The sequence below is a fragment of the Camponotus vicinus genome, unplaced genomic scaffold (assembly GCF_025532165.1).
Source record: "Camponotus vicinus isolate PSW18456_S1 unplaced genomic scaffold, iyCamVici1.0 SCAF_13, whole genome shotgun sequence".
NCBI classification, from domain to species: Eukaryota; Metazoa; Arthropoda; class Insecta; order Hymenoptera; family Formicidae; genus Camponotus; species Camponotus vicinus.
In genome coordinates this window covers 2,929,621-2,942,367 of record NW_028141949.1, presented here as the reverse complement: position 1 = coordinate 2,942,367, position 12,747 = coordinate 2,929,621, and the positions used below count along the sequence as shown (strand labels likewise).

The 12,747-nt window shown below is 30.2% G+C and overlaps 3 protein-coding genes across 4 annotated transcripts; 2 read left to right on the top strand and 1 right to left on the bottom strand.

The window, feature by feature from the left end:
- Nucleotides 1-296: 296 nt before the first annotated feature.
- Sax (type I BMP receptor saxophone) lies at nt 297-4,471 on the top strand. Of its 2 annotated transcripts, none has more exons than XM_083086049.1 (8): nt 297-351; nt 436-757; nt 1,090-1,268; nt 1,359-1,587; nt 1,724-1,989; nt 2,079-2,716; nt 2,801-3,035; nt 3,158-4,471. In XM_083086049.1, exons 2-8 carry the CDS (start codon nt 697-699, stop codon nt 3,293-3,295), a joined length of 1,746 nt encoding a protein of 581 aa, XP_082942175.1. In that variant the 5' UTR covers nt 297-351; nt 436-696; the 3' UTR covers nt 3,296-4,471. The 2 variants fall into 2 exon arrangements, with proteins under 2 accessions (XP_082942175.1, XP_082942176.1); XM_083086050.1 differs by having other exon boundaries at nt 332-351; nt 439-757.
- On the bottom strand, nt 4,407-5,410 carry LOC145963806 (uncharacterized). Its single transcript, XM_083086051.1, has 2 exons — nt 5,127-5,410; nt 4,407-5,052 (listed from the first exon to the last, which is right to left on the bottom strand). The coding sequence occupies exons 1-2, from the start codon at nt 5,172-5,174 to the stop codon at nt 4,525-4,527; spliced, it is 576 nt and encodes a 191-aa protein (XP_082942177.1). The 5' UTR covers nt 5,175-5,410; the 3' UTR covers nt 4,407-4,524.
- Nucleotides 5,411-5,709: 299 nt separating this feature from the next.
- On the top strand, nt 5,710-12,390 carry Mute (gon-4 like protein muscle wasted). Its single transcript, XM_083086047.1, has 15 exons — nt 5,710-6,543; nt 6,639-6,938; nt 7,125-7,396; nt 7,485-7,660; nt 7,734-7,933; nt 8,019-8,333; nt 8,404-8,596; nt 8,674-8,799; nt 8,964-9,617; nt 9,696-9,852; nt 9,931-10,477; nt 10,925-11,153; nt 11,269-11,839; nt 11,926-12,122; nt 12,221-12,390. Exons 1-15 carry the CDS (start codon nt 6,104-6,106, stop codon nt 12,269-12,271), a joined length of 4,428 nt encoding a protein of 1,475 aa, XP_082942173.1. The 5' UTR covers nt 5,710-6,103; the 3' UTR covers nt 12,272-12,390.
- The last annotated feature ends 357 nt before the right edge of the window (nt 12,391-12,747 follow it).

Sequence of the window (12,747 nt, the reverse complement as noted above, 5' to 3'; positions counted from 1 at the left end):
TAATTTTGAACGAATTCCTGATAAGGATAGCGATCCATCCAGCATATATCCTTTTCTACAAATTGGTTCATTTTCTCATTCTTGAAGATTCACTCCAGTATGTCATAGTATTATAGAGCTCAATATTTTCATCTATATTTTTTTACGTTCTTTCTCTTTTTTTTCATCTTTATATAATAACAAACGTCATTTGAATTAATAAGATAAAATCTGCAATTATGAAGCGCTGCTGTCTTTATCTTTCTGATGATAGAATATCGTATCTAGATATTTCATGCATCATGACTTAAAATTGTATCTGACATTTTATTATACGTGTTTGATATATACATGTGAAAGATTAAACTTAAGGTTAAAGAATAAATAATAAAGATTTTATACATTATTGAAAATATATACACGGATTACCTACAGCTAGACCTACTTCTTTTTCAGAAGACCATGAGCATAAACTTTGGTTTTACCGTATGATATTACTCAAATATATCGATGTATACGAGAAAACTATGCGTCAAATATAAATAAAGAACTAACGTTTGAATGATAACTTGACGCATTTTAACGCTTTGTAATATTCGTCTGAGAAGAAAGAGGACTACGAGAATGTCGAGTGTGACAGAGAAATCAGGAAAGATTTATTTTGACGTAATTTTGCTTCGAGTCGAATAGTCCAGTGTGTTTCGATGCAAAGTAGAAATGGCGGATGTTATATTTATGCATTTTGCACTCTTGTTGACATTCAAATTATGTTATTTAGGTATGTGAATAAATTTGTGAATTTTAAGTGATATTCATCGTATGATGTGTAATTCCAAACAAGATGTAAATATTTCTATTTATTGTGTTATTCATATATATAGTTTTGCTATATATAGCTTTGTGTTGCTTTTGAGTCTAGCAAAAAGATTATTAGCTTTACGATACACTAAAAGAATTTATGTGATATACAATATATATCGCGAAAATTGTGCGATTTTTTTTCATCATTTTTTATTATAAGTATAAATTCATTATATTAAATGATTTATATTCTGCTCATATATAATTTTTAATTTATATTATTATTACATATATTTAATTTATATTTAGGCGAAGGGGCGAGTGCTTTACAAGATCAGGATATTTCTCTTGACAGCGAAAAATTGAATCTACCCGAATCATTGGAACATAACTTTGTTAACAATGCGGTTGGCCACAAACGTTTCAAGTGCCATATATGTGAAGATTCTGAGTGTTCACTACCTAGCATCTGTGAAGATGCAATTACTGTAAAAATTTTTATATTCTTTATTCAACATTTTAAATTTATGTTACATCTTTTCCTATAGAATATAAATCGACTTCATTTTGTTTTCTAGTGTTGGAAGTCCAGGGTGAAAGAAATTGATGGTACTGAATCTGTTAGTCGCGGCTGTTACAAATTAGAGGAACATAAGTTGTTTATGTGTAATAAAGAAGACAACCAAGATGCAGAACATAAAGAAAGGCATGTTAGAGGATTAACAAGTGGTGTTCAATATTCAGTGGAATGCTGCCAAGCAGATTTTTGTAATGTTGGACCATATCCTGTGCTGCTAGATTCAACTAGTAAGATAATCTAGTCTGTGTACACATACACACACACAACACACACATATATATGTATAATTGAATTGCAATAAGATTATTGATTTTGTTAAGAGGAGCTTTTATACTTATATACTGTTTTTATATTTATATTCAGATTCTGATAAGGGAAATTATGTAGTGAAATTAACTTTCGCAATTCTTGGGCCAATGATTGCATTGGTTGTCGCTGGAGGGATTCTATTCTGTTTACTGGCGCATCGAACGCGAAGAAAACGGCCGATATCGCGTCGGAATAAACTTATTTTAGATCCCGACAATGAGCCTTCCATGTTACATTTCTCTTTTTCCTCGCCTACATCGTCTGCCACTTGTCATCCGCACGAGCTTAGAGCAACGGCTGCTGGTGATAGTACACTTAAAGTACATAATGCTACTTTTTTGTTTTTCTATGTTTTATATAAGGCATGTGTGATATATGATGATTAATTGTACCAATTATATTTTTGTAGGAATATTTAGACGGCCGAAGTTTGACCAGTGGTTCCGGTTCTGGATTGCCCTTGCTAGTACAAAGAACTTTAGCTAAACAAGTGGCTTTAGTAGAATGTCTCGGTAGCGGTAGCAGTGGATCTGGATTCGGTGGAGAAGTGTGGAGAGGAATTTGGCATGGCGAGAATGTAGCTGTAAAAATTTATTTTTCTCGAGACGAAGCTGCGTGGGCTCGGGAGACTGAGGTTTATTCTCAGTTGTTACCGTCTAGACACGACAATATTTTGGGATATGTCGGCAGCGATATGACAAGTAGAGCCAGCTGCACTCAGCTCTGGCTGGTAACGCAGTATCATCCTCTAGGTTCACTCTTCGATCAACTCAATCGGCATCCGTTAACACATCATCAAACGCTTAATATTTGTCTGAGCATCGCTAACGGTTTGCTTTATTTACACACGGAAATTCACGGTACTAGAGGGAAACCAGCTATGGCTCATCGTAATCTTAAATCGAAGAATATTCTGGTCAAGACTAACGGTTGTTGCGTAATCGCCGATTTTGCATTAGCAGCTACGCAGGATCGTCTTACAGCAGACAGAGTAGATCTACGGCAAGGAACTAAACGTTATATGAGTCCTGAAATTCTCGATCAAACGTTAGTGGAGCGCTTTTTTCCTTTTTACTTTCACATTACAAGCTGGCCAAATTAATCACAATACCTATTCTGATTTATTTTCAGAGTAAATATCGAGTGTTTAGAGAGCTTTAGACGGGCCGATATCTATAGTTTAGGATTGGTGATGTGGGAAGTCTGTCGCAGATGCATAAGCAATGGCGTAGTCTTGGAATACGCGATGCCGTACTACGAATGGTTGCCTAGCAATAATCAAGAGCCCTCCATAGAAGAAATGCGTAAATTAATCTCGTTTGATCAGCGAAGACCGCCGCTGCCTAATAGATGGCATTCCGATCCGGTAAATTTTTTTTTCAAGCATTTAGAGAAATATTCATGTATATATATATGTATAAGTTAAAAAAATTGAGTTTGCATTATTTATTACATGAATAATTGAAATAAATGCTAATCTTTTTTCAGACATTAGCCGGGATGGGAAAATTAATGCGAGAGTGTTGGCATGGGAAACCGGCGGCCAGATTACCCATTCTTAGGGTAAAGAAAACACTCGTTAAATTAGCAGCTAACGATTCTCGTGTTCATTTACCGCTCGATTGACCAGCATTCATCTTACCGAGCTCTTTTTCATCCGTGTATTTATTACTGTTGCTGCAACAACCCGTCACGCGCATTGTAAGTTCGATCATCATCATCATTATTATCAACAATCGTGCGTTATCGGATGCATTATATCAAGAAAATAAAAAAAATATCGCATATCGACATATCGAAGTAACAATGTTAATATGTTTGTTAATGTTTGGCATATGAATTCTGTTGCCTTACGTTCTTTATTACTGTTACCATTCTGGAACAATGTTAGTATTAAGTGTATAGTTTTGTAGCATTGATTAAACCAAATCGCTAAGTAGAAATATTATTAATTCTACAAAATAGTTTGAAATTATTTGTTAAGAAAAAACATTATATATTCATTGTATATTGAGGAATATGAATTTTTATAATCTATAAGACAAATGCGACTTTCTTAATTATGTTTTTACTTTCTCAGTTATGTAAAAAATAATGAATTATACACATATATAAAATAATTATTATTATATATTTAAGTTTGTCATTATTTTAATTCATATTAAGAAAGTAATATTGTTTCTATTAAAACATTATTTTTTATGATTTGTAAACGATTATCAAATCGATTTGGTACAAGTTATCATATAAAAAGTAATCTCTTTTAATTGAATCAATAAATTTTTTTTTAAGAATCTTCAGTAAATCGTGCGCAATAGTTCGAATAAGTGATCAAAAAATATCTGTAAATAGTGTGTATCTTTGGATTGAGCTATTATATAATTAATAATATAGCTATTATCATATGTCTTTCTCATAAAATCATCAGCAAGATGTAGATAGAAAATAAGAATGAGCGATGTGGGCGAAAGAGTAAGCAAAGACTATTACATATAAAAGATACATCTTTCTGTACAATACTTGTAATAATTTCACAAGTTGCTTTCTTTTAGACTATGTATGTTCCATTTGATATTGCAATGTTAATTGGATCATTTCTTTATCGTATACATTGAAAACTAATAAATGATGTTTATGAATGTTGCAATTATCAAGTGGGATGTATAGCCTTGACATTATATATAAATAACCACTGTATTATTAAAGATGAGGATGTGAATGTATAAATAGCAGAATATGTAGTATATAATTGTATGTAATAAATTTATTGTACAAAGGTTTTTGTACGTAACACAAATGTTACATACTGACTTAACATGAATGATATAATGCAACTAGACTATCTTGAAATTCAATCATTCCTCAAGAGGCAATGACAGTAGTCTTCTCAAGAATATTCCATTATCTAAATTACAGTTATCTATACATTGCTCGAAAAATTGTCGGAGATGTGACGGATCATTTGTGTGTAATAAAATGATAAGTGCATATCGCCATACTAAAGGTTCCAATTCAACTGGATATTCCAGAAGTCTAGGGAATAAACTTAACGCATGCTTCCAATCTTGACGACTGATATACGATTGCATCTCCGACAGTGCCAGACTTTTTGAAAATCCTACGAGTGATGTTCCATTTTTCTTACCACCCTGAAAACTCTTGCAATAATGGGTTTTACGATCCTTTGTCATTTCTTCCATATCCTCCTGACGTTCTTTATCGTTTATCATATTTTCCATATCCTTCTGACGATTTTTATCGATTTTTATCCCCATTTCTTTCATTTCCTTCCAACGTTTTTTATCCTTTGCCATTTTTCTCAAATATTTCTGATGTTTTTCTTCAATCTTTTGTTTCGTTTTTATCATTTTTACAGCTTTTTCCTAAAAAATTATATCACAGTACATGTATATATTTGTGTAATTTAAAATTATCATATGCTAAAAAAATTACATACCACATTAGATTTTGTAATTTTTCGAGGAAATGTCAAATCGCACGACATGATTGTTTTGTACGCCTTTATTACTTTTTCTTAGATTTTCAATTATCACATCAATAATCCTTATGCGTTCTCAAGATATCATAAAGTTTATACAAATATATATCGCTGACGAGATATCTTTTTTATATATTTGCGAGTTTATTAATTAATAGAGAAAAAGTTACATGTTATAACCTTTCTCTTGTCTTGTTATAACAACCTAAACATGATAGCGTTTTAAAATTTACTCCTTGGTAGAATAGCATTTGATTAACCAATCATGATAAAAGAAACAGAAATTTCTTTGTCCTGATTGGTTAATCAAACACTACTTTACTTCAAACAGTAAATTTTAATGCGTCGTCTACAATGGCCGTAGCATAAGTTTGTAAGGCCGTAGTCGTAAGAAATTGACCAATCACAGTTGATTATTCTCCTGAACTTCAACTGGGATTGGTCAATTTCTTACGACTACGGCCTTACAACCTTATGCTACGGCCATTGTAGACGACGCTTTAGAAAGCAACCCAGGGGGCCTATTACGGTTTTTGAAACGAAGTGAAAATAACAAAAGTGAGGAAATTTACTAGAGTATCTACAATTTCATTTGTCGAAATCTAGTAAATCTGTTCACTTTTGTAATTTTCACCTCGCTTCAAGAACCGTAATAGGCCGCCAGGAGCATCGATTTATGAAATGAAACACGTGTAACGAACAGACCTTAAAGTGTGTAGAAAGTGCAAGCGAAACAGAGAACAGATGGATTAACCTTTTAGCATCAGTGGTCGCACGCGATCAGCGATCAGCATTTGAAAACATCGGAGACATGTTATACTGTTTTATTATGCACATTCGAGATAGTGACGATTTCCAGAGAAATAAGATTGCAGTTGGAATTTACAATTATCTCTATATAGATTTTAAAAATTACCTTTATTAAAAAAAAAGAAATGGAGAAATCTACGAGTAAACCTATTGTGCAAAATGATGCCGACACATCGGCATCCTCCGTTTCACTCATTGAATCGCCCACGAAATGCAATTTGTCTTTCTCGATTAATTTCGATTTCAACGATGTTGATAGCGAAAATTCTACCGATTCCGAAAATGCAGATTTACAAATAGATATATCCGAGGTTGACAATTATGAGCCGTCTAGCAAGCGTAAAAGAGAAGCTATTGAAGCATCGGTACTTAATAAAATGGAAGAAGAGATTGAGAGACAACTCGATGCCAAAGCTGCCAAAACCAATTTAACTGCCACTAATGTAAAAAATATATTAAAACATGTGCTCCCCTATGAACATTTAATGACAATGATACAAAAATGGCTTCAAGATACAGAAGATGATGTTAACTTTGGTACCAAACTCACAAGAGCTAAAGCTAAGTATGTATTGTTTTATATATTAATTTTATTATTCGTATATATAATGGATATTTTGTCTGTATGCATGGATAATATTTTTAACTTATCTTATATAGAAAATTGGCAGCTGCACAGGTCAATATACCATGGCCTATCACTACAACACAAAAAGCTTCATCAGAAGTTCAAGCTTTAATTCAAGAAGAACTGCCAGAAGATTCGTCTGATGAAGAATATAATCCTGATCATGATAAACACACAGAGAGTGATGATGATAGAGAAGTGGAAAATACAGCAATTAATGATATGGAATCACAACAATCAGTAGCAATAAATAATAGGAATGTGGTTTGTCCTGAACAACAGAAATTATCAGATATACAATATGATCCTGAAGGAATTTTTAAAGTACCAATGTATGTGAGAAAGAGATTTATATTGCAACTATATTTAAATATATTATTGTATTAATTTTATTGTAGCATTATATTTAAATATACAATATTATAAAGAAATTACTTTAATTGATTAAATTGAAGCTTCTCAAGTTGTTTCTTAATATTGTCATTTCATTTTAATAATAATTGACAAATATATTTCAGTGTTCCACATGTTGCAACAGAGGAAGAGAGTATTGGTCAGAGAACACGCTCTAAATTATCTTTGAGTAAAACTTCTTTGGAAGAGATAGAACAAGCATTTTTACCACCTGACATAACTGCAGATATGATTGATTTGGATGTTGAACTTGATGAAGATTGGGATAACTTTTTAAAAGAATTTACACAACCTTTAACACAAGAACCAACCATAGAAGATGATCCAGAAGCAGACCCAGAATACAATATTTTAGAGGATGAAGAAACAGATTTATGTATGTATTGTTGTAAAATAATTCTTCTTTATATTTTAGTCTTATTTTCTTTGTTGATATGTGATTGATCTTTAATAAATATTAATAGTGGACAAGGAAGAACTCAGGACAGATAAAGCAGTAGAAGTTCCTCGTAAAGAACAATTTGATTTAATTGCAGAATTACTTGAATTAACTCCTATGTTCTCAACACAAGAAGAAGAAATATCAAGAAAAAAAAAGATTCCAGATAATATAATCCCACCAATTGAAACTAATACTATGGTAAAAAAAATTATTTATATTATACATTAAGAGGCAGCAATATAATTGAACTTTCATATTTTCATACTTTTAGAACTCCTCTATGGTGGATCTTTTACCGGTACTTGCAGAACCCGAATTACCAAAATTAGTAAATTTCGAACAACGTCTTTTATTAGCCACACAATTTCGGCAACATGTACAATTAATGGCACAGCATTTTGTTATGAGTTACATGCATCCGGATTACTATCCACTAGCAAAAACATGTAAACAGAACTTGAATAGTCTAAGGTATGAGGAAAAGATAAGAAAAAACATAATATACTAGAAACTGAGAAGTCGAATAAAAATCACAGAATTGTGATAAATATTTTAGATATTTAAGTAACGGGCCAAATTCTGCATTTAATGCAGAGAACTTGGAAGAAGCTTTAAAATTAGTATCAACTTGGGAAAATAAATTTTCTGACACACAATTCTACACAGATTTCAAACAGAGTATAACAGATAATATTGCTAAAACTAAAATGTGTCATACAAATAGACGAATATATATTCAAGAATTTCTTCCTGAAGTAGAAAAAGTACTTGTCGAAAGTAAAGCTCTCATGTATCCAGAACTTTTACCACAAATGCCTTTCAGGAGTGGAACCAAACTTTCAAAATCTACATATTCAAGAGCAGAAGAAAAGTAAATGTACTAAATATGTTATTTTATTATATTCTAATATGTAATTTTATTCTATTCTATTAATTTCCAGTTTAATTGCATTGGGCATAGAACAATTTTTACCATTTGTTGCATCTAGACCAAGAAAGCTTCGCACAAAGAAAATTCTATTAGTTGATGCTGCTCAACTTATTTGTCATTATCTGTTACCATGTAGAGATGCACAAGGAATATTACATCATATCAGAAAACGCCGCGTTTCTAAAGATGAAAATCCGATTAAGGTATGTACTGAATAATTTTTTTCCAGATTTATATTGTAACTATAGTTAAATATATTATTGTATTAATTTTATTGTAGCATTATTTTGAGAAAGGTTGTGCTCCTAGAATAATACATCGCATAACACTCGATAATAAGCCTAAAGCTCCAAAAGATCAGCCAATAAATCTTTTACCTTTAAGATGGCAAAAATATCTCAGTAACGTAAGTATATAACAATTATGATTTTGCTTATATCTAAAAAGATATTTGATATGATATTTGATATGCAAAATTTTATTTATAATATACATGTACATGTAATAACTGTAGCTTAAATAATTCGTCTTATATGATATTTAATGATAATTGTATATTTATTATTACAGCAAAAAGAATACAAAAATAATTTATTGAAAAGTAATTATATACTTGATTCAAGCAGTAATTTTGAAAAACAATGGATTAACATGAATGCAATAATGAAATCGTATCCTAGTGTCTCTAGTAATCATCCGTTAAGAAATCCAGTTGTAAATATATTACCGAAAATATTACCTGCAACTGTAAATCCAAAAATCTCAACTACTGATAAGACAAATAACTTTACTATGAAAAAAAATTCTAAACCAATTGATGATAATGGTGAAAAACGAATAATCGATAATAATATACAAACTGCGGGAATGGTTACAGAAATAAATAAATCTAATAAGAATTTGCATTCTGTAAAAACAGTTACTATTGATGCAAAAGTGGTGGAGATGGATAAATTATCAAATGAACAAAAAAATAATACTAAATTAAGTAATATATCAGCTGAAAGCTCAAATATATCCAAAGATACATCACAAAATATGTCAGGATTACCACAAATACGCAAAACTACACCTCGATTGGCAAAAACAAGAAGTGCACAAAATATGAAATTGATGGCACAAGTTTTAAGTTCAAAAAGTTTGGCTAATTGCAATACATTAAAATCTAAAGAAAAAGACACCACAGATAAAAATAATGGCGAACACTGTACTGTGTCAAAAGTTGTGAGTTCTATTTTATTACATTAAAAAAAAATGTTATCTTTACTTAAATTATTTTTACTTAATTTGATTTTTGCATAGGATAATGAGGAAGAGATAGCAGAATTAATGCTAGCTAGTACTACAATAATAAAAGATTCTATAAGTAGAAAAAAAGCTAAACAAACTAGAGAATTGGAAATTATTAAAAGATTATTAAAAGCTGAGAACCCATTGACCGAAGAGGATCGTGAAAAAAGTAAGCCGGTTAAATTATAATAATTTTATGAAAATAAAATTTTTGTATTTTTCTAATCTGTATTCATTTTTTTTTTAGAATTTGCAGCATCATATCTTCAAAAGTTACATTTAACATTGGAGTCTAATAATCCAGAAATATTTAAGAATGTGATAAAACTGTATTTAGATTATAGTGAAAAATTAGAAAGTATTAACCAAACAGTTATTGACCCACCATTTCCTGAGGAATTTGCAGCGAATAAAGAAATACAAGATAGCACAATTAAAAAAGATATACTCACAATCAGATTATATCAAGATGTCTGTAAAAGATTGCAAAATTACCCAGAAATGTGTACAGATTTTCTGTTATTCTTAAAGCCGCATCAAGCCACGATGATTGGTAAATCCATAGAGTATATGATGTTACAAAAAATGAATGATTTCGTTCATATTGCGCAAATATATTTCGCTAAGCAACCATCGCGAATAGCAAAAATGATGCAGGCGATCACACAACTTTCGTCTGATCCACATACGACCCTAGAAACTATTCATACCGTTATGAGTCCAGTCTTTAAAGGCCATCCACTCATTATGGATTTATTCTTGCAAGTTTTACCTACTGCAAAGCCTCCTGAAAGGTAACTATGACTTTCCCTATATGTATTTTGTATACAAATAATCTCAAAGAACATAAATATTGCATGAGGATTGCAGGTACTATAAATCACACAAAATTTTAATAACAGATTTCACTAATAACGAGGAATTGATATTTTCTGTGTGATAAAATCTGCGCAATATAGATATACAGATTCATTTAGATTAGAAAAATACAAATCGGCGCATTCACATATTTAAAAATATATCGTTTTATAATATATGCAATATTTACATGTAAAAATAAATAATTAAAAAAAAATAATTTAACATTTTATATAATAATTAAACATTTCAAAACAAAATGCCCCAATTAAAAATCTATTTAATTTATTTATATTACTATTATTCATAGAATACATTATTCAAGATATGAAACAAATATAACTATAATTGTATATAAAACTTATTTTTGATATTTTTGACAGCTTATTTGTACCTCATATGTTTGAAAACTTGACATGTCCATTAGGACCTTATGATAAGAATATTACTTATACCGAAAATGCACCAGAATTATATGAAAATATAGAATTACCCACAGCATCATATCAGGAAGATCCATATGGTGGGGAAAATTGTAAATGTGATTGTCATAACATAGATGATCCGAATCTTAAAAATAATTCAGAACATTGTGTTTCCTGTGGTACACGAGTATGTATGCCTTTAGATCTAATTGTATAATTTCTGTATTTTTTTTCATATCATTTTATATGTTTCTTTTTTTATAAAGATTCAGTTAAAATTTTTTTCATGTTTTTTTTTATAGTTTCTTAATGGAAGAATTTATCTTCAAACACCTGAGGGATTGCGACCTGCAAAAATTACATTTCCTGGAGAGCATCAGGAGAAATTAGAAAATATTGCACGTGTATCTTTAAAAATCGCTGATAAAGTCGCTCCACCAATTTCATCTAAAAAACGGCGGAAATCATCAAAGAATGATTCTAGTCCCGAAGAAATTTGCCAGAAGCAAAGTGTTACAAAATATTCGCCATTAAAAGATAATGAAGATAATGAAAAAATAGTAGCAAAGTCTAAAAAGAGTGTCAAACTTGCAATTAAAGCAGAAAAGAAGAGTTTAAAAAGAATAGGCACTATAGACGACGCAATTGCAAATAAAAGAATACGGATATCTCACTGCAGGAATAAACGAGAAAAAAAGACTGAAGAAATTGATATCTCAATAGAACATAATGAACTTGATATTATGGAACATGAGAAAACGAATGTAGAAACAGAAACCAATAGTTATATGCAATCGTCAGTGCAAGATAATTCATCAAGTACTGAAATAATTATACAAACTGCTGCAAGCAGCAATGCTGATTGCGATTTAAGTAAGTTACATATAAACTTGTATTAATAGCAAAATTTTATAGAAAAAGTAATGAGAATTTGAAGAATGTCAACTTTTTGTCCTCAGACTGTAAAATAGTAGATACAGAAACAGCAGTCGTTGAAAAAATTGAAAATAATACCCAATTAAATTCTGATTTAACAAACATTAAACCATGGACGCGTCAAGAAGATATGATTCTACTACAAAGTGTTAAGAAGGAATATTCTGAAAATTCATTTTTATTAATTAGTGAAAAATTAAAAAACCGTACTGTCGATCAGGTAAAATTTTTATCTCTAAAATTCTCTATATAATTATATATTTTACATTCCCAATATATATATATATATATATATGCAATAATTAAATTCTGTTGTAGGTGAAAGAAAGATGTCAAACTTTACTTTCCTTATTACAGAAAATAATGTAAATATGTACATATATTATATGTAAATTTGGCTCTGTATAATATTATATACTTAAATCATTATAATCATTATAATGACATCTAAGACAAAAGTAATATTATTAATAAATACCTGACTTTATGACATCAAGAATTTTATTGAAAAATTGGTCTATAGATATATTTGTATGTGTGTGTGTGTGTGTGTGTGTGATAGATATAATACCAAACAAAGAAAAAACTTCTTGTTTTTCATATCCCACCTTTAGGAAGTGTCAATTATAACAATGAACTTTAATTTTGAATTTTTTGTTCTTTAACTATACATGTCATAAGATTAAAGGTTGCTCTAGCTACAATATATATATTTTAAAGACACAAATTTTTATTTTCTTTCAATACACAGAGTTTAATACAAAAGTTAATGTAAAATATAATATAATTTGAAATGTAATACAAAATAATTTATAACATGAAATAATTTATTACACGAAAATGTC

Bases quoted from the DNA above. Each gene is read 5' to 3' on its own strand.
- Sax (XM_083086049.1), top strand. From the start codon at position 697: ATGGCGGATGTTATATTTATGCATTTTGCACTCTTGTTGACATTCAAA. The intron at 1,269-1,358 runs GTAAAAATTTTT...TTTGTTTTCTAG, and splicing joins TCTGTGAAGATGCAATTACT to TGTTGGAAGTCCAGGGTGAA. The intron at 1,990-2,078 runs GTACATAATGCT...ATATTTTTGTAG, and splicing joins CTGGTGATAGTACACTTAAA to GAATATTTAGACGGCCGAAG.
- LOC145963806 (XM_083086051.1), bottom strand. From the start codon at position 5,174: ATGTCGTGCGATTTGACATTTCCTCGAAAAATTACAAAATCTAATGTG. The intron at 5,053-5,126 runs GTATGTAATTTT...ATAATTTTTTAG, and splicing joins AAATTACAAAATCTAATGTG to GAAAAAGCTGTAAAAATGAT.
- Mute (XM_083086047.1), top strand. From the start codon at position 6,104: ATGGAGAAATCTACGAGTAAACCTATTGTGCAAAATGATGCCGACACA. The intron at 6,544-6,638 runs GTATGTATTGTT...TATCTTATATAG, and splicing joins CTCACAAGAGCTAAAGCTAA to AAAATTGGCAGCTGCACAGG. The intron at 8,597-8,673 runs GTATGTACTGAA...ATTTTATTGTAG, and splicing joins AAGATGAAAATCCGATTAAG to CATTATTTTGAGAAAGGTTG.